The 19,978-nt window shown below is 37.6% G+C and overlaps 1 protein-coding gene across 1 annotated transcript; it reads right to left on the reverse strand.

Moving 5' to 3' along the window:
- Window positions 1–376: 376 nt before the first annotated feature.
- Mau2 (Mau2 sister chromatid cohesion factor) lies at window positions 377–13,217 on the reverse strand. Its single transcript, XM_028187110.2, has 12 exons — window positions 12,971–13,217; window positions 12,616–12,795; window positions 12,372–12,494; window positions 9,715–9,843; window positions 7,645–7,753; window positions 6,879–7,043; window positions 5,786–5,965; window positions 4,670–4,779; window positions 3,425–3,526; window positions 3,223–3,326; window positions 1,992–2,194; window positions 377–1,148 (listed from the first exon to the last, which is right to left on the reverse strand). The coding sequence occupies exons 1-12, from the start codon at window positions 13,193–13,195 to the stop codon at window positions 943–945; spliced, it is 1,836 nt and encodes a 611-aa protein (XP_028042911.1). The 5' UTR covers window positions 13,196–13,217; the 3' UTR covers window positions 377–942.
- Window positions 13,218–19,978: the final 6,761 nt, after the last annotated feature.

A 19,978-nucleotide genomic window follows, 5' to 3' on the forward strand; every position in this document is an offset into this window, starting at 1 on the left:
TATGTGCTTTACAATGCTCTGTACATACAATTAGTTTGTAGAAGATTATGTGTATTTAAAGTTTATACTACCAATAAACAAAGCAAATATCAATCCAGATAATTTAGGTTTGGCCACTGAAACAAAACTCCACCCTGATCTTTCTCTTCAGCCAAACAAAATCTTGAACCAGGAGAGTCAAGTATCAAAAGAAAAGTGTGGAGTCATTCTGGATGCATATTTGACCTTCAGGACAGTGCAGCCTTTATTATCTACAAGTGGTAGTAAAATGTCAAAACTTTTACACAGTCTATCATGACCTATGCGAGTTTGGTGTTAGCTAAGGGGCAAGGTCATGAATGGATCGAGAGCTCTCCATTCCAAAAAAAATAAATGGTTCATTGACTATTTCTTCATTTCATATTGATGCAATTTTGATCCTAAAATATACTCACAAAATAAACTCATTGTTATGGAAGTGGCTTGAATATTACAAAGTTGTTTGAACAATGCAGCACGCAAACAACATGCTATAGCAGATAGTACCTTTTTTGAGATTTAAGGTTATTCAATTAATTTTACTGTTTTTACTAATAAAACCATTTAAATCACTTTAGTCATTGTTTGAAACTATTCACGAATTCAGTCACAGCTAGCCACGATGGGAGCACAGTCGTTAACGTGAAGAAGGCAATATACTGAATAGTTAGACATTATCTATCGCTAGATGCGCGACATGTCACTTCAATCACTAATTAAACAGTCCTTGAGTGAGGGCGCGCCGGATCCCCAGTGCAGAGGTGCGTGCTGGGGGAGCATCATCGCCAGTAGTCAAGTTCCATTAAGGAGCTACAGATGCGCGACGTGCGGCGGCGGGGGCGGGGGGCGGTAGGCGCTCCGGTGCTCCAGTGCAGAGGCGTGCTGGGAGAGTAGCAACGCCAGCAGTCAAGTTCCATAGAGGAACTACAGATGCGCGACGTGCGGGGGCGGGGGCGGCGGCGGGGGCGGGGGCGGCAGGGCGGGCGGCGCGCCGGTGCTCCAGTGCAGCAGCGCGTGCTGGGGGAGCTGCGTCGCCTGGAAGTGGTCCTTGAGCAACGCCTGCGAAAAGTTGCAGTGCATCTGGTACGCCTCGTTTTCACGTTCCGTGTCGCCGGCCAACCGGTACAAATCTGGACAGGGATATTTTTTTACTTTTTGTTTGTTAGTTTTAAAAAAAACCATAATGGCTAAACAAACCTAAATTTGGTATCAAGTGATGTAGTGATGCTTGGTCTAACATTTGTATTAGGCATTTTACATGAGGTCATATCTAGTTTTTATTCGTTGGCAGTATAGGTTGGTTTTAAATCAACAAAATAGCAAGAAAAATCATACTTTATAATTTTTTAATCACAAACAAATATTCAGCAGAATTATACTATACCATGATTTTTATTTTAATTATACTTTGAAAAAAAATTACAGATAGGGCATATATACATATAACTACATTCTGTTAAGGCTAAGATCTAATTTTCATTAAACATTATATATATGCCAATTTAAAAAACTAATAATTAAAACTTACAGTTAAAACGAAAAAGAAACGATGTTAGGGCTGTCTAAATGTAGCTATGCGCTATTAGACTATATATCTGATCTATTTCATTTCATTCATAGTAACAATTACTTTTCTGTAAAACCTGATCTCTTTGAAATGAATATGATAATTGAGTCGTCTATTATCAAAGGCGGCAATCTGTACATTTGGACAAAAAATTTTTATTGATATGTCAATACAGATTTATTTGAATATAATCGTCTCCTTCAAAGAATACGGTTCAAAACCTGCATTAAATAAAGGTTAATAGTTAACCTGTTATTTATCTAAGATGTCGTTCCGAAGAGTTTTGTGACTGCCAATGGAATACAAAGTCAATAATTCGTTTTTCTGATTTACCAATCATTGTCCAAAAGTCAGATTGCCGCCTTTGATAATAGACGACTCAATTGCTATAATGAATGCTACTGACCTTTCAATATTGCCGAAGCCCAGAGCTGCACGTGGACATCGGGTATCTTACTGGCCAACTGCATGGCCGGTGTCACCATGTTCATGCTCTCCCTAGAGTTGTTTATTGAAAGGAAAATGTGCCCCAGAAGTACTAGGGAACATGAAGTTAGCCTGTTCAGATCTTCCGCATTCGCCATTTTCAGGGTCTCCCGTAAATATCGCCTGAAATACATAAATTTACATTTAGTTAAAAAAGAAAACCATTATTGATGTTTTTAGTTTATCTCACATCCAAATTACATTTTGTGCATGAATACCTGCATGCATGTACCTATAGTAGAATTATTTTGTCCGTGCAGTTTGGGTCATAAAAAATCGGAGCGGTGATCCGAGTATTTCACTCTCTCTTGCACTCACGTGCCTTATGGACGGGCATAGTGATGCGCATTATTGTTGTCGATAAGCGTTATCGATAGTGTATTTAGTTTTGTCATTTTGTGGGTTAGTGATAAAAATGAAAGAAAAAAATCACTAATCGAACACTTACACCACATATCGCCGCAGCAAGTTAACAAGAACGTCAGAAATTAACACTTTGTAACTTTTCGGGATCTACTTTCATTTCAGTGAAAATTTTTACCACATTGTTGATAATAACGCGCGCTTGTGCTGGTATATTTTTGCCAATAAGCAAAATATTTAAATAAATTCTGCCGTTTTGGCACAAAACAAAGGAGTAGCCATTGTGTCACTAAAGAAATTCAGAGAGCGAATGCACAAAATCACATTTCTTTTCGACATATGTACTACAATTTGCAGGTAGGTACAACAAATGACTCATAACATAACAATGTCTCACCACCCTTCGTAAACCGCCCCGCCGCCGTGACCTGCCTTCGATGACTCGTTTGCTTTTATCGATAATGGCGTTGCGCCCACGCAACATTCTCACCGCCCTAGCCGGGCTATGTTTTACGACCCAAACTACATGGACAAAATAATTCTGCGATAGCTTTCAACTAGTATTTACAGTGTGCTTAGTGCGACTTTTTTAACGTTCTCGACAGCATAAAAGTTACCTGAAATCTGTATGCAGCTGGGACAGTGCCCCTAGCGGCACACATAGGTAAACGTTCCAACTCCATACAAATTTGACTTAACTTTTACGCTATCGAGAACGTTAAACTCGCACTAAGCACACAGATCTATACTAATAGAAACATATGAAAATACTGTAGTATTATACTCACTTTGCTTCATTGTACCTCGCCTGGAAGAAGGCTTGCAATCCTAGCACGTAGTAAGAGGCAGCTCGGAGTCCGTGCGCGTAAGGTGGTAACGCTTCCGGCCTAACCTAACAACACAGAACATCTAAATGCAATAAAATCACCATACGGATAATAGTGGAAAAAAATAATCAGAAAACTTAAAGAAAATATATTAGATTTTAACCTGTTCCATGAGTTGTGCCAAATCGTTGTCTCTTCGTCCCCTTAGATATACAATGGCCAGATTTAATTTAGCAAACATCCACAGGTCCCTCTCTTGTGACGTCTGTAAATTAATTTAAAATCTCATATTATAATTCAAACTGTTTTTGTTAAAGTACTGTTTGGCGTATTTGTAAATAGTAAAGAAAAATCAATTTTGAACAATCAGTCTGGAGTTTGTTTATCTCTTAAAAACTGGCCACACTGCTGTGATGATCACTAAATACTAATATCTGTTACTCACTTTTTTTTCCTACCTATGATGATTGAGCCTTGAGAGGCTATTTCAGCTTCACTCTAACGTGTGTAGGTGAGCTCACGGAGCTCAAACCGGAGTGTTGCTAACACTGGCCTTAGCAAGAGCAGTGCTTCGCAGAATCTACCACCGGATCGGAAACGCGACCCACTGAGAAGATCCGGCGAGAAACTCAGTGGGCTGTGTCTGTGGGTTAATTCGCTCGTCGAGCCCTTCGTCGCAAGCGACGGGTTCGACGAGAACGGTGACCGGTGCTTGTAGTTCCTAAAAGCACCGTTAGTGGATCGGGAGGATTCGTAATGACGTGCTTTGGGAAAGCTAGCGTCTGTTGACAACACTATGAAAATAACATTAATACAAAAATACAACACTGTCCATACTACTTTGAAGTCGTCGTGGCCTAAAGGATAAGACATTCGGTGCATTCGTATCTAGCGATGCAGCGGTGTTCGAATCCCGCAGGCGGGTACCAATTTTTCCAATGAAATACGTATTTAACAAATGTTCACGATTAACTTCCACGGTGAAGAAATAACATCGTGTAGTAAAAATCAAACCAGCCAAATTATAACTTGCGTAATTACTGGTGGTAAGACCTCTTATGAGTCCGCGCGGGTAGGTACCACCACCCTGCGTATTTCTGTCGTAAAGCAGTAATGCGTTTTAGTTTGAAAGGCGGAGCAGCCGTTGTACTGTTAAAAGTGAGACCTGACAACTAATATCTCAAGGTGGGTTGCGGCATTTCCGTTGTAGATGTCAATGGGCTCCAGTAACTACTTAGCACCAGGTAGGCCGTGAACTCGTCCGATCATCTAAGCAATAAAAAAGGTAATTTGTCGAAATTTATAACTAATCCATGTTGGTAGATTATGGGTATGAGAGTTCTGCAAGTTTTTTTTCAATCGGCTAGTATCGTGTAACCTTTTTTTGTGAAGTTAAAACATTACTTACGTGTATAGCTGTGTGAAACTGTGTCTCAGCGGCCTCCATACAGTTCATCGACATAGCGTACAGTCCCAGCAAGCAGTGCAGCTGCGGTGTGTGCGCCGCCGCGCTCGCCGCTGTAATGACGTCACACATTATCTATATATTAACACGTGAAGCAAAAACTTTGTATCCCTTTTTACGAAAATTGCGCGGACGGAGGAGTATGAAATTTCTCACACTTATAGAGAATATAGAGAAGGAGTGCAGAATGTTAATATACTCTTTATGCATAAAAATACAGTAAATCAATAAAAAACAAAAAAAACATTACACACACTACCATATATTTGACACACACTCATGCATACTATTTATTTATTGTCAAACTTTTCTTATTGCATAAAGTCTGTGATCAAATTGAGAATACATTAAATATTGTTTGTCTTTATCAATATTTGTCTAAGTGTAGTCTTGGCGAAATCTGTGATTATAGAAGTATATAGTTTTTGACAATAGTGTACAAACTTATAATTTCAATTAATTATAGTCGAATCTCGACTACCGGGGGACCACTAGCATACATTTAGATCAGCGAGCAGAGTGCGTGTATGGGGGGTGCGTAGGGATGTTCTTAATTTAGAATAAGCATTGACCGTTAGCTGGAACGTCGATGATCGATCGAACCATCGATTCGATGACATCGACACATCAATGTTATGAGAATTAAAGATCGAATTATCGAAACGTCCATATGTATTTTAGGACCATTTAATGGTGGATGTACTTATGTAGGTATTACAACTATTTTAAACTAGATGACACTGATTAACGTAGGTAATCGAAGTAAGCCGTACTACATAAATGTGTGTGAATTTTTAATGGTGGTAGGACCACTTGTGAGTCCGCCCTGCCTATTTCTGCCGTGAAGCAGTAATGCGTTTCGGGTTGAAGGGTGGGGCAGCCGTTGTAACTATACTGAGACTTTAGAACATGTATCTCAAGGTGGGTGGCGCATTTACGTTGTAGATGTATATGAGCTCCAGTAACCACTTAACACCACGTGGGCTGTGAGCTCGTCCACCCACCTAAGCAATAATTTTTTTTTAAATCAAAAGCATGTTATTAGATGCGGGTACGTACGCGTGGGCGCGACGGTGAGCAGGTGCGCGGCGCGTGCGATCTCGTTGAGCGCGTGCGCCTTGCCGCCGGCCACGAGGCGGCACAGCGCCGCGTGCTCCACCAGCGCCATGCGCAGCCGCCACGCCAGCGTCGCGCCGCGGGACTGCCGCTCCGCGCCGCCAGCCTCCTCGCCCGCGCTCGCTGTAATCAAGGCAGGCGATTAGTCATCGACGCCATAAGGTTCGGGTTATCTGACAGCTAACGTTTTTGCGACAATCATTTGCAGCAACTCTCCACAGTCCCGGCAGCACTGTAACCATTTCAGCTAAAACTACCCAAAAGTACAAAAACGATATAGTGGCCGTAGATAGAATTATATTATTATTAGTCCGTTCGGACTGTCGATAATCCCATTTTCACGGATCGTTTGGGACCTCTGGATCTGCGGAGGGTCTTCGGTCCCCTCTGTATTTTGTACCGCATGTTCCATGGGGAGTGCTCTGAGGAATTGTTCGAGATGATACCGTCATCTCGTTTTTACCATCGCACCACCGGAGTCGAGTTCACCCATACTACCTGGAGCCACTGCGATCATCCACAGTGCATTTCCAGAGGTCTTTTCTGCCAGGTACAGGTATGAGCTCCCCTCCACGGTGTTTCCCGAGTGCTATGACATGTCCTTCTTCAAACGAGGCTTGTGGAGAGTATTAAGCGATAGGCAGCGGCTTGGCTCTGCCCCTGGCATTGCTGAAGTCATGGGCAACAGTAACCAATCACCATCAGGTGGGCCCTATGCTAGTCTGTCTACAAGGGCAATAAAAAAAAACATCAGTAGATTGATGGAACGAATACATGCATTGCTAGACATCAGCATGGCCTAAAATACGCCATGTCCAGCAGATCTCTATTGCCCAAATCAAGAAATTTACCTTCCATAACTTTGCTATTCAACTTTTAAACAGTAAAACTGTTACGAAATTACTGGTTTATTTAGTATTTTAAATAATTTTAGTATCTATCAGTAAAACTGAAAATTACACAGTTATGATCACAAAGTGGTAATTAAATGAAGTATATGTATGTATATATTAAAAATATATTGGGTCTGACATACAAGTAAGTTTATCAATCTGTGCTAGAGCCTTTTCTGTGTACTTGTGCGCCTTGTCCATGTAGCCGGCTTGTGCTGAATGCATCACTGTGACCAGGTACACGAGGACGTACAGCTGCTGTCGCGACAACCAGATGAACGACTCGCCGGGAACCGTACCGCACACAGCTGAACAGATATTCATTATTATTAACTAAAAGTGAGTACATATGTACTTCGAATTTTTACATTATACATATACTTTGGTCTTCAAAGTACTTTTTTTTAACTAGCATTCAGGACTCAAAGCCGAGACATGATGAATCTGGTTACCTGGATAACTACTTAGCTATACTTCCAAGTTTTTTTTTAGGATTGATGGATTACTGGTGGTCTGGAGGCCTTTCCAGTTTCACCAGGACAGGTGGGCAACCAAAGGCTCAGCCAGGAGGGGTGGGATTTGCTAACAGCTGCCCAAGCGCCTCCGAAGGAGACTTAACGACTCAAGAGCAGCTACTTCGCGAATGAATCTACTACCGGATCGGAATCGCGACCCGCTGAGAAGATCCGGCGAGAAACTCAGCAAGCTGATTCATGGGTTAGGTTGCACATCGAACTCTTTGTCGATTTCGACGAGTACGAGAGCTGAAGGCGTCACTTCCTAGTAAGCATGACTAGTAAGGATATGAAACTCAATATAGCCAAAATATCCTCTAAAAGAATCAATTGAATGATAACTATGCTAGAGTCAACAATGCCAGGCTTACATATCTATAAAATGTTAAATTACCATCATCATCAGGCCATGTTGGTGCCATTATTGTCTGTATGCTCTGTTGCAGTTGCTTTAGACATGGCTTCACACTCTTCACCTGTCCTGCCATAAGGTAGTGACATACCTGAAAAGCAATTTTATTCCAATTCAACAAAATTTTGCAATAAAATGAGCATTAAACACCTAACCGAGACAGTTTTCTTATGCTTCACTAAAAACATTTTATACAGTAAAAAGTTACTAGTTAAAAGTATGTTTTTCTACAGGGTTTGCTAGTAAAAGAAAAAATTATGTGTCAATAAAAAATATTTTTTTTGGAAAGTTTATTAGTAGGAGGTAGTTCTCAATTTGCACTCACACCCATCTTTTAACCATTTTTAAGCATTAAGATTAACTATCAGTTTTTTTTTGAGGCTCTTATCTTCGATCAATAATACTACTAGATTCGCGATTAGCGCTTCAAAAGCGGCCCGAAAAATAAGACCACAAATAAATTTGTGGTCTTATTTTAAATTAGTATGGTCCAATCATAGCCAACACTAAGACGTCAAAACGCTGCAATACGCGTTCAAAAACTGAGTAAAAAACCACCGTAACACCAAGGTTTTCGAAGGAATATCTTTTTTTGGTAAATTTATATTATTAAGTGTTTTTCATAAAATAATAAACACAATTATATTGTAAATAAAACACAATTTACGAATATTGTAATTGTTTGGCCAATGTTTGCAACAAGGCACCAACTATTGTAACAAACATCACCTATTCTTGGACAGGGAATGCATAGAGTAGTTTTGTTATTTTATAATGTTATTTTTGTTTGTAGATTTCCTAGTAGCCCCTTGTCGCTGTGCACAATGGATATGTATTGTCGCGAAAGAAAGAGGAGAAGAAATATAGAACTCTTTTAAAAATTCTAGAATTGTTCAATGGTGGTGGCAAATCAATGCAAAAAAGTATTAAAAAAACTTTATATGTATGTGTAAATATTTTAAGCGTATATGCTGAAAAGGATTTGTTTTCTGGGGGAAACGAACACAGCCATAAAATAAGCCTAAATTAAACTGATTATAGAAAAATTCATTGATATAAGATTACATTATATTTGTAAAAAAGAAACCGCTCATATAAAAATGACTTCTAAAAGACAGCTTTATAACAAACTGAATCTGTTTAAAGGTAATTAAACCTACATTATTGTTTTAATTACTTCTGTATAAAGAATACGTGGAAAACATGTTTCGTGTTTCCTTTCATATTTTTTTTACTTTATTCAATTTTATTTTTTATCACCTATTTGTTGTAATAGCGGCAATGTAAAATATTATCTACAACTTTTTTGAATCGGTCAAAAATAGTTGCGACCATACAAAACAAACCTAAAACAAATATGTATATTCTGCAACTCTATGTCTTTCAATACTTACTGTGTTCTGAGCATTGAAATGTAATACCAAGAACTACATCTTGTTCCACAATACAATAAGCACGAAATTTTAAACAAATATTTTTAACCTTATAAATTAGGCTTTAAGTATCATTTTAGAATAAATATTTTTGTACTGATGACTTTTTATGTTCAAGTGACATTTTAAATTTATTCCATAATATTCTTTTTCTGACGAAAGGACCTAAATACATATATTTTGCAATGGTAATTAAACTTTATGTTTAAGTATTAAGGTTTATAATAAACTGAAGCCGTTAACATTATTAAACTTTTTTCTAAGAAATGAAGATGTTTTCGTGTCTGCAAACGTGGCCACTGGAGCGTCTTATTTTTGTTCCTGATCCGTAATCTAGTACTATTATTGATCGAAGGCTCTTATACATATCATGTATCATGTTTCAAAACAAAATGATAATACTACTCCAGAACAATAAGGACTTAGTAGTAAGTATAAATGGATACAGTCACATACCCACATCTTGCAATATGAACTTTTATCACATAACATCTACATCTTACCAATCTTACCCTACATATATAGAAAGTTTGTGGATTTTTTGCTATGATAATCATTAATGTAAACCATAAAAAGAAAGGGGTATGATAAACATACAAAAAATTTATGTATAACTTACTTGTAGAACTAAAAAGAACACTTTTAGATACTCTTTTTGGTGTAGACTACCTGTCCAAGAATCTACTAAATGTCCAGCTTGATTTAATAATGGTAACACTTCTTGAATTTTCTTATCTATTAATAATAACTGAAAAAATGAAAGTTTTTATACATAAATAAAATTGTATACATAATATTTAATCTTCATTGACTCTGAATAACTCCACGGTGAAGGAATAACATAGTGTAATAAAAATCAAACCCGCAAAATTATAATTTGTGTAATTACTGGTGGTAGGACATCTTAAAAGTCCGCGCGGGTAGGTATCACCACCCTGCCTATTTCTGCCGTGAAGCAGTAATGCGTTTCGGTTTGAAGGGTGGGGCAGCCGTTGTAACTATACCTGAGACCTTAGAACTTATGTCTCAAGGTGGGTAACGCATTTACGTTGTAGATGTCTATGAGCTCCAGTAACCACTCAACACCAGGTGGGATGTGAGCTCGTCCACCCAACTAAGCAATAAAAAAAAAAGATTATGAAGCTTTGTACCACTACTCCCAAGGGGATTAAAGTGACAGATGTATTGGTTTATTTCTTAAATTTTATTAACTTTGCAGGGTGTGATTCCTGAAGTTTATCTTCCTGGAACATTAATTGTCCAATGATCCAGAAACACATTTTGGTTTGTAATTATTGGCTAACATTTCAACAGAATATCACAATACTATACAATATGATATAACACGATAGGCAATGCACCCCATCAGCTCTATGTGGAGGACTTCTTCCACTGCGTCAGACTGTCCCCCGAGCTCAGGAATCTCATAAGAGTTAGGAACGCGTCAATCCCGGCTTACGATAGTTATCTCACCGAATCAAACCAAATTCGTTTTCATGGTCGACAGCAGAACTTCAAATCTCGCCTAGACAAAGCCCGAAATACAAGGTGAGAAAGTTATACAAAAGGATTCGAGCCCTCTCACCAAGTGTACTGATGACTAGATGGACAACATATAATTATGTTAGGCTCTATTTTAAATGCCACTATTATGAAATGCATCTTTCCCGAACCCGTAAGCTACCGCCCTATTAGTCTCCTCCCAGCCATAGGCAAACAGTACGAACAACTGATTCGTAAAGGCCCCTGAGACTATCTATCTATTTATCACCTCAAAGGGCATCCTCATAAACGAACAGTTTGGATTCCGCCTCACAGAGTACATCTGAGTAGGACTAAAAAACAGCGGTCCTCACGGGATTCCTCTTCTTCGATATCGCGAAAGCGTTCAAGAAAGTTTGGCACAACAGTTTGATTTACAAATTACAACATGGGTGTGCCAGACAGTCTCGCTCTTATCATCAGAGTTTTCTTATCGAACTATTCTGTCACCGTATATAGCAGAGCTGCTCTCTCCTACGTCAGATCTCGGCCGGAGACCCACAAGGCTCCGTTACTTTTCAGCTTATACATTAAAGGCATAACAACATAACAGTCGCCGGCGACCCAGTAAGCCCTCTTCGGCAATGATACGGCTTTTTTTTTAATTGCCTTTGTAGGCAGATGAGCGTACGGCCCACCTGATGGTAAGTGGTTACCGTCGCCCACGGACTTCAGCAATGCCAGGAGCAGAGCCAAGCCGCTACCTACCGCTTAATACTCTCCACAAGCCTCGTTTGAAGAAGGACATGTCATAGCTCTTGGGAAACAGCGTGGAGGGGAGCGCTAATTAAAGACAGTGGTTCCGAAAACGCATTGACATGAATCCCATTAAAAGAACTCATCCCATTAAAAGAACAGTACTCATCAAAAGGGGCACCCCTGACACTGCTGCTAGCATCTCATCTAGAATTAGGTACAGTAGCTCCATTCCCATCATCAAAATCTTTGGCCAGCCATTTCGTGGGCATCAGAATATCAGTACCTCCCAGGCGTACCTTTGACAGCGGGATAATATTCCGTCCCCATATTAGGACAGTCTGCGACCCAGCCGTGTTCTTACTTGGCTGGCTCTACCCCGTGATTTGCAAGCAAAATAAATTGTCCCTTCATAACAAGGTGACACTACAAAACCTGCAAATCATGTCATGATCTATACAAGCAATGTTGATGCAAACAACCCATTGAGTTTCTCGCCAGTTTCTCAGTGGATTATGGTTCTGATGAGGTGGTACATTCAGCAAAGCACTGCACTTGTTAAGGCCAGCGTTAGCAATTCTGGTTAAGCCTGTGACATGATCTACTGATCTTCACATACTTGGTATAGCCTTTAAGGTTGGCTACCAACGATCAGGTAGAGGAAAAAGTATCAAGTACTCATAATATAGGAAACAGTCTTAAGGGAAAGCACACAGCAAGCTGTTTTTCATTGCATAGACAAGTGAATGAGCTTACGGCTCATGGTGTAAAGTGCTTAATGGAGGCCATAAATATGTCATTACAATATTAACATCTTCACACACCAGAGGATATGACTTAATAATCTAAATTGTGTGACAACAGGCTTACAATGTCTTCTACCACTATCATAGAAAAGGGTGCCTTTACATTCGTACTTAGGCCCTTCACTTTTAATTTAACTTAATGGTTAATATTTATGTTGATCTTATGATTGGCTCCAAAAATAGCACTATTTGTGCTACCAATGTTACTTTCTATTGAAAAATATGAACTTACCATTACCCTACTTAACAAGAACAGTACTTGTGTATATGCCACATTTGATATTTGTGCATAATCCACACCAACACCAAGTAGACTACTGGCCACTTCATACTCTTTCTCTGTAGCATGTATTTGCTGAAAAAAAAAATTATATAAATTTAAAGTATGCAATAGTTGGTTATATTAGGCAGTTCTTTGAATATTTTTTAATAAAATTTATAAATTATAGGTTTAATAAATACTATGACATACTCACAGCCAGTTGAAAAATGAGTCTACAATGCCAATATACACTATGTTGTGATAACTCTATTGCTTTCCTTAGAATTGGTTTAGAATGTGCAGGTTGACCTTGTTGCTCAAATAGCTCAGCAAGAACGCTAGCTGCCTCGAACTTGAACTCGTCTAAAGCATTTGTAGTTTGTGATAAGCACCACTGCAATAAATAAATTTATTTCACAACTAATGACCCACTTCACATTGTTACTTGTTTATTTCTCTAACCAAACTTACTACTCGAAAAAAAAGAAGGTTATTGTGACAGTACAAAAGCCTCTCTCTCACAGAGTCGAAAACCTGTATAGGTAAGAAAAACAATAACAAAAACTTACACTTTGCTCTAAGTGCGTTCTCGCCAAGTCGATGTTTTTGGTGTGTGTCAAAAGTATATTACCGAGTTGTAAATGAGTCCTGGCTTCTACCCTTGCTGGCGGATTAAAATTAAACACAGCTTGTAAGCACTGGATACAACTTTTTATGTCAGGGGGATTAGAAGTTCGAAAATGTTCCGCTAAACCAAGTAAAGAAATATACAAACAGTCTTGCGGTGACGCCATTTTGACATTTCTGCTTGGAGGGAACAGTGTTACTACTATACACTAGCTTTTTCTACCTAGAATTTGTATATTCTGCAATTTTTGCCTGAATCTACTAATTTCGATAGTCTACATTAATTATGTAGTTGGTAATCTTATATCTCGAGCAATTCTTGTTTAAAATATATTATAATAATATGTAAATTATAATCTGAATCTCGTAAACGGCTCCAACGATTTTCATAAAATTTAGTATACAGGGGATTTCGGGGGCGATAAATCGATCTAGCTACGATTTATTTTCAGAAAATGTTGTTTTATTCGTATTTTCAATAATCAACTTTATCGATAATTTTGATTTTTTTCTTTATATAACCAGTTCTTATTTTTTTATTATTTTGTCGGTAAGATCGAAAAATATTATTTATATTTCATCATTTTATCAATATGTAATTCGTATTTAAATATAATTTCTAAACAAAATTTATCAAAAAAAAAATTCGGTCATTATCTAGTTAAATATTATGGGATCCAATGACTATTATGCACTACTGAAACAGTACCTTGGTTTTATTAATCATTATTATCACGGAAGATGGATTAATTGGTCAGGAAATAAATACCAACAAAATTTAAAGAAGTTTATTCAAAGAATATAACTTACTGTTGTTAAAGTAAATGTTTGTTTAATTTTAAATATATCGTAGTTTCAGGCTTGTCCAACCGAAAGAGTAGGTACTCAAAGTAAAAAAGAAAAAAAAGTATGCAACTATTTTTTACGACTTAATAAGTACATGCATATTATAGTAATCGGCAAACTTCGTGAGCAAATGACCTTGACTGCGCAGAACCGAATTTTAGATCACTTTGGTGGTGAGGGTGAGGCGCGACGGCAGGGGAAATCGTATCGAGCGCGTTATTGGTAGATCAGTCGAACCCTGCGTCCCGCACTGCGCCCTCATTCCGCTTGCTCCCAAAAGTACGCTTGCGTACAGTGGAAAGTCTATCGTTATTAATCGTTAAGTTATTTGTTATAATTGCTTGTGGACTTTGTTGCCATTGCTATTTGTTGAGTGTTTGTTGATTTTTTATAAAACATACACTATGCCGTGACAAACTGGTGTAGTACTTAAAAGAAAGGGTAGAAAATTTGTGTACGACGTATATTGCTTCTTTATAAAACATGGGAAGAATGATATGGAAAAATTAAAACAGACTTCGGAAGCAATAAAAACATTAGTGAGTACTGTTAGGTGCATTATTAACGAAGCTAAAGGCTCTGGCTTGCTCGCCGTGTTTCGGACTCCGGGTAAGAAAAGATCAGGGAAGAAGAAAGTTACCGGAATGGATAGTTTCGTTCAATCTGTAATAAAAAGATGTAATCATAATAACTACATAACAAGCAGCGAAACTCCGTACCGTAGAAAGGCTTCGAAAAATTTAAAGAAGATATAAATTTTAATGGCTCGGAATTAAGCTTACGACGGATTATGAAAGAGCTAGGCTTCAGATGGAAAAAAAGGACAGAAAATAATCGGAAGCTGGTAAATGAAAAAAGTAACATTCGATTACTACGAATCGAATATCTTCAAAAAATAATTAATTATAGACAAAAAAGAAGACCGAATCGACCGAGTTGTAAACTACGCCGATGAGCCCTATGTCGACTCATCACGATGATAGCGACTCGGGTGATGAAAACAGTGATGATGATGATGGTCAAGATTATGATAACGAAAAAAAAATTACAAATACCAGCTTCGCTTCAACTGAACCAAGACCTGGCAACAGCTCTAGTTTTGACTTAATAGAAGGAATATCTATTTTACCCCAAGATTAAATTATTACAATTATTAACCTATATGTTTTGTTGATGTTCTAATAAATATATAAATAAATACATATGTTGATTTTAATAATTTAATAGCATTATGACGCAGAGTAAGTAATGTTTTTGCACGTGAGTGTACCATGCGCAAACTTACCCCCACTACGTCGACAAATGCTCAAGAAGTTTGCCGGTTATTATACCTATTAAAAGGAAAGGAATCGAAGTTAAATACGGTATGTAGTTCTTATATTATTGCATATACCTTTTAATGTTTTGCGTCTATCGTCTATGAATTGTACCGTTATTAAGCACCCCGATAATTTATAGAAAAACAGTTGCCATACATAGTAATTAAGTATATGTCTATAATTAAAAACAATACTACTGTGGCGTTTTATTATGCGTAAGCCGGAACGCACGAGATGTGAAAAAAAGAATATAGTCTGTGACACCAGACCTTTTTACCGCCAAATATGAAAAACATAAAAATAATTTAAAAAGTGTTAAATAACTAATTTAATGTAATTACTTTATGCCGCTATATCAATAAAATTTATATTGTTTCAACTGTGGTGTTAATTACATAAAACACGACTTTACGGCGAAAGAAAGATGGGACTCTATATGAACTCCCTCATTGGTGACCCCGACGTGATCGATCGTTACAAATAGAGATCGAGTACAAACCATATACACCTGGCGCAGCATCCAGACAAGGTCGAGTATAAACTATATACACCTGGCGCAGCATTCAGGCAAGATCGTCTACAAACCATATACACTTGGCGCAGCATCGCCGCGCACAGCAGAGTGATCAAGTACAAGCGGTTAAACACCTAGTGCGGCATTCCACAACACGGAACTTATTTTCTTTTTTTTTTGTGTTTTCTGATTAACTCAGTGAAGTGTTTTTATATATTTTTTATTTTATTTTAATCTTAATACTTTTTTCATATTCTCCGCCTATACTATAACTTTAATTTTGTTACATAATTGCATATACAACAGCTTTGTCGACATAAAAAAACAAGAAAAACAAAATTTTAATTTAATTTAAAGGTTCCTTTTGTAACAATAGTTAATCATATTTTGTTAACGGGCCTTCATTGCTCCATCAATTCATAGTATAACATTGTAATTAATAATAATATTAAGGTATTATTGTACGATTAGTAGTAAGGAAATATTTGTTTTTACGAGGCAAAATAATTACAGTTTTAGGTTTTATATACATGAATGCTTTAGAGTAAATCGTCACGAAATGTAAGTCGGTGCTAACATCACATCTGTATTTGACTAATTTCTATTTTATTGTTTACTATAATTTTATTTAATTGTTATACTGTGTCTCTTATAGTCAGTATTTTGCCATCTTTTAACATAATCATTAATTTTCAATATCCTCTTTACTTATTATTATTTTTTAAGTTATTACATTGTATAAATGCTTAGGTTTTGTTTTTTTTGTTTTTACAATTGTAAACGTAATGTTCAATAATGGAGGCAAACGAACAATTACTTAGAGAAGAAAATACACTGCTACTACAACAAAATGCCATCCTAAAGGCTGAATTACAAAAACTAAAAATGCAAGGCATCGATAAAACGGACCCACCCCCCACAGCCCCATTATTTCCTCAACCTACCTCAGTATGCAGAGTAGCCATAAAACTTCCTCCCTTCTGGCCTGATCGGCCTGCAATTTGGTTTGCTCAGGTAGAGACACAGTTCTCGATTTCAGGCATCTCCGCTGACCTGACTAAATTTAACTACGTGATTGCTCAGTTAGATACCCGAGTTATTGGGGAGGTAGAGGACATTATTCTCCAACCACCACCTGAGGACAAATATGGTCGCCTCAAATCTGAGTTGATCCGTAGGTTGTCCACGTCTGAGGAGCAACGTGTCAGGCAACTTGTCAGTGATGTTGAGTTGGGTGACCGCCGTCCTTCGCAGTTTTTACGTCATCTTAGATCATTGGCAGGAAACACCCTCACTGATGAAAATTTGCTTCGCCAGCTATGGATGCGTCGCCTCCCACAACATCTCCAAGCAATTTTGGCCGCCCAATCAGAACTCTCGCTGGACAAAGTCGCTGAGCTAGCGGACAAAATTTTGAAAGTTTCGCCTGGTATGGTCGCACCTCATTCATCTGCTGTTTTCTCAGCAAGCACGTCTGCCGTCTCACCCCCTTCGTTAGAAGATATCACACGGCGTCTGAATGAGGTCACGCGTCAGCTTGCTGTGCTTACTGCAGAGTGCGGTAGAAATAGGACCCGGGATTTCTCAAACCAGCGACGACGCTCACAAACGCCTGGTAAGCTTCAAATGTGCTTTTACCATAGGAAATTTAATACTAAAGCTGTTAAGTGTATTCAACCATGTACCTGGACGCCGCCGCCACCTTCGGAAAACGACAAAAGCAGTCAATGATGGCGACGTCTGACTGCTTAAAGGAGAATCGCCGATTATTTGTCACCGAAAGCGCAACCAAGCGCCGTTTTTTAATAGACACAGGCTCCGACCTCTCCTGTTACCCATACCAGTGGTTAGCAAATAAGCCGGTACGTTCAAACTATACGTTAGCGGCTGCCAATGGTAGTGAGATACGCACTTTTGGTCACATAGAAATGGCGCTTAATTTGGGGCTACGCCGCACATTTCAATGGCGATTTATTATCGCTGACGTCAACACCGCCATCATTGGCTCCGATTTTCTGGCGCACTATCGGTTGTTGCCAGATTGTGCCAGTAAGAGACTCGTCGATAGCATTACCGGGTTGTCATGCGTTGCTGCCGTCGCTGTTTTAGACCAGACCAACGTCAAAGTTGTCTGCGCTCCGTCATCCCAATTTAGAGAGAGAGAGAGAGAGAGAATACACTTTATTGCACACCAAAACATAATTTACATTCAAAAAAACAATCAAAAAACAGATAAATTTGTACAATAGGCGGTCTTATCGCTAAAAGCGATCTCTTCCAGACAACCGTATAATTTATAGAAATTCTGGAAAATATAAAAAAATATAGCAGGTATGTTGCGGTGTACTATAGATAATACGTTATAGAAAATATATACATACAACTAGCTGACCCGGCAAACGTTGTGTTGCCTTAAATAAGATTTCTAGGGAAATTCTACTGTAGAAATAAAAACTTCATTTAACCACATAATACCTCATTATAAACAAAAAAATATATCCAAAAAATTAAAATAAAAAATAAATGTTTGGGGTGGACAACCCTTTTCACTTAGGGGAATGAAAAATAGATAGTAGCCGATTCTCAGACCTACTGAACATACTATTGATACACAAATAAAACCAACAAAACATGGCTGAAAAATGTATAGTATTGTATAGCTCTCAAATATATTAAGTGTATAATCTATGATGTATAGTGAGTAAGTAAGACAGGAGACCGGCTTCGTCCCCATCCCTACTACGTGATGTTTGCTGGATCAGTGGTGACACCTGGTGGGGATAGCTGATCGATTGATAGTTGATCAGTAGTCGACCGGCGAGGGCGGGAGATCAAATAAAATTTTTAAAAAATCATAATTAAAGGAACTTGAAATTATAAACTCTGAATAAGAATTTATCGTACTACAATTATAATATTTGATTGCCATCTTGCAACCTTATTGCAGATCTGTGCATAGAAAAAAAAATATTAATCGGGGTGGAAAAATAGGGGTTGATCATATAAGAGTGAAAATTGAGAGTAATATGATTTTTTTTATTTTAAGTCATAACAAAATAAAATAAAAAACTTGCCAAAAAAATTAAAGTTTATAATTAACAAATAAAAAATAGCGGTTGATCATAGAGGGATGAAAAATTGAGAGTAACATCAGATTTTTTATTTTAATTCATGACGAATTAAAAATAAAAATGAAAATCTTGCCAAAAAAATTAAAGTTTATAATTAACAAATAAAAAATAGGGGTTGATCATAGAGGGGTGAAAATTTCAGAGTAATATGATTTTTTTTATTCTACGTCATGACAAAATAAAAACAAAATTCTCGCAAAAAATTTTAAATTTTTTAATTAGCAAATAAAAAATAAGGGTTGATCGTAGAGGGGTGAAAATTTAGGGTTGTATGTATTTTTGTATGCTGTATCATAAAAAATAGAAATTAAAAATTTTGTCTAAAAAATAAATAAAAAAATTTGGGGGTGGACTACCCCTAACATTTAGGGGGATGAAAAATAGATGTTGGCCGATTCTCATAGATACCGGATAAGCACAAAAAATTTCATCAAAATCGGTCAAGCCGTTTCGGAGGAGTATGGCAACGAAAACTGTGACACGAGAATTTTATATATTAGACTAGCTGACCCGGCAAACGTTGTGTTGCCTTAAATAAGATTTCTAGGGAAATTCTAGTCTAATATATAAAATTCTCACAAACCTCATTCAACCACATAATATAGTAAGCGGCACGTAAGTTGGCAAGGTTTTGGTGTAGTGGGGGTAATGTCGCGCATAGTGTACATTGCAACAAAAAAACGGTCACTTTTATTGCCCGCATATATGTTAATTTTATTTTATAAAATTTTTTATTTGCCATAATTTATTTTTAAGCCTGTGTGTTTAGAAGAAAGTTAAAGAAAAGAGAGGAATTCGTGAAGTGTATTAGGTGTTATAAATAAAATGCAATTAAAAGTTAAAAATTTTATTTAAAAAAATATACTTAATATTAAAAATTATGTGTCGCCGTCGTCACTATCATTTTCTAATAGTGCTACCCCTTGGATTAAATTTATGGTAGCACCTGAGCTGGTGGAAGGAGTTGGCTCCTCATCGTCGACATAACGAAGAGTCGCTGTCGTCACTGGCGTAAATAATAAAACGCTCAGTGACTGAATCGACTATAATTATGGTCATTGGTATTTGGTCCTGCCATTGCAAGCAAATTTAAAACAATAACACTCGTAACAAAAACTAAATTTAAAACAGTAAGAACAA

The sequence above is a fragment of the Bombyx mandarina genome, chromosome 19, assembly GCF_030267445.1.
Source record: "Bombyx mandarina strain Sakado chromosome 19, ASM3026744v2".
Lineage (NCBI taxonomy): Eukaryota > Metazoa > Arthropoda > Insecta > Lepidoptera > Bombycidae > Bombyx > Bombyx mandarina.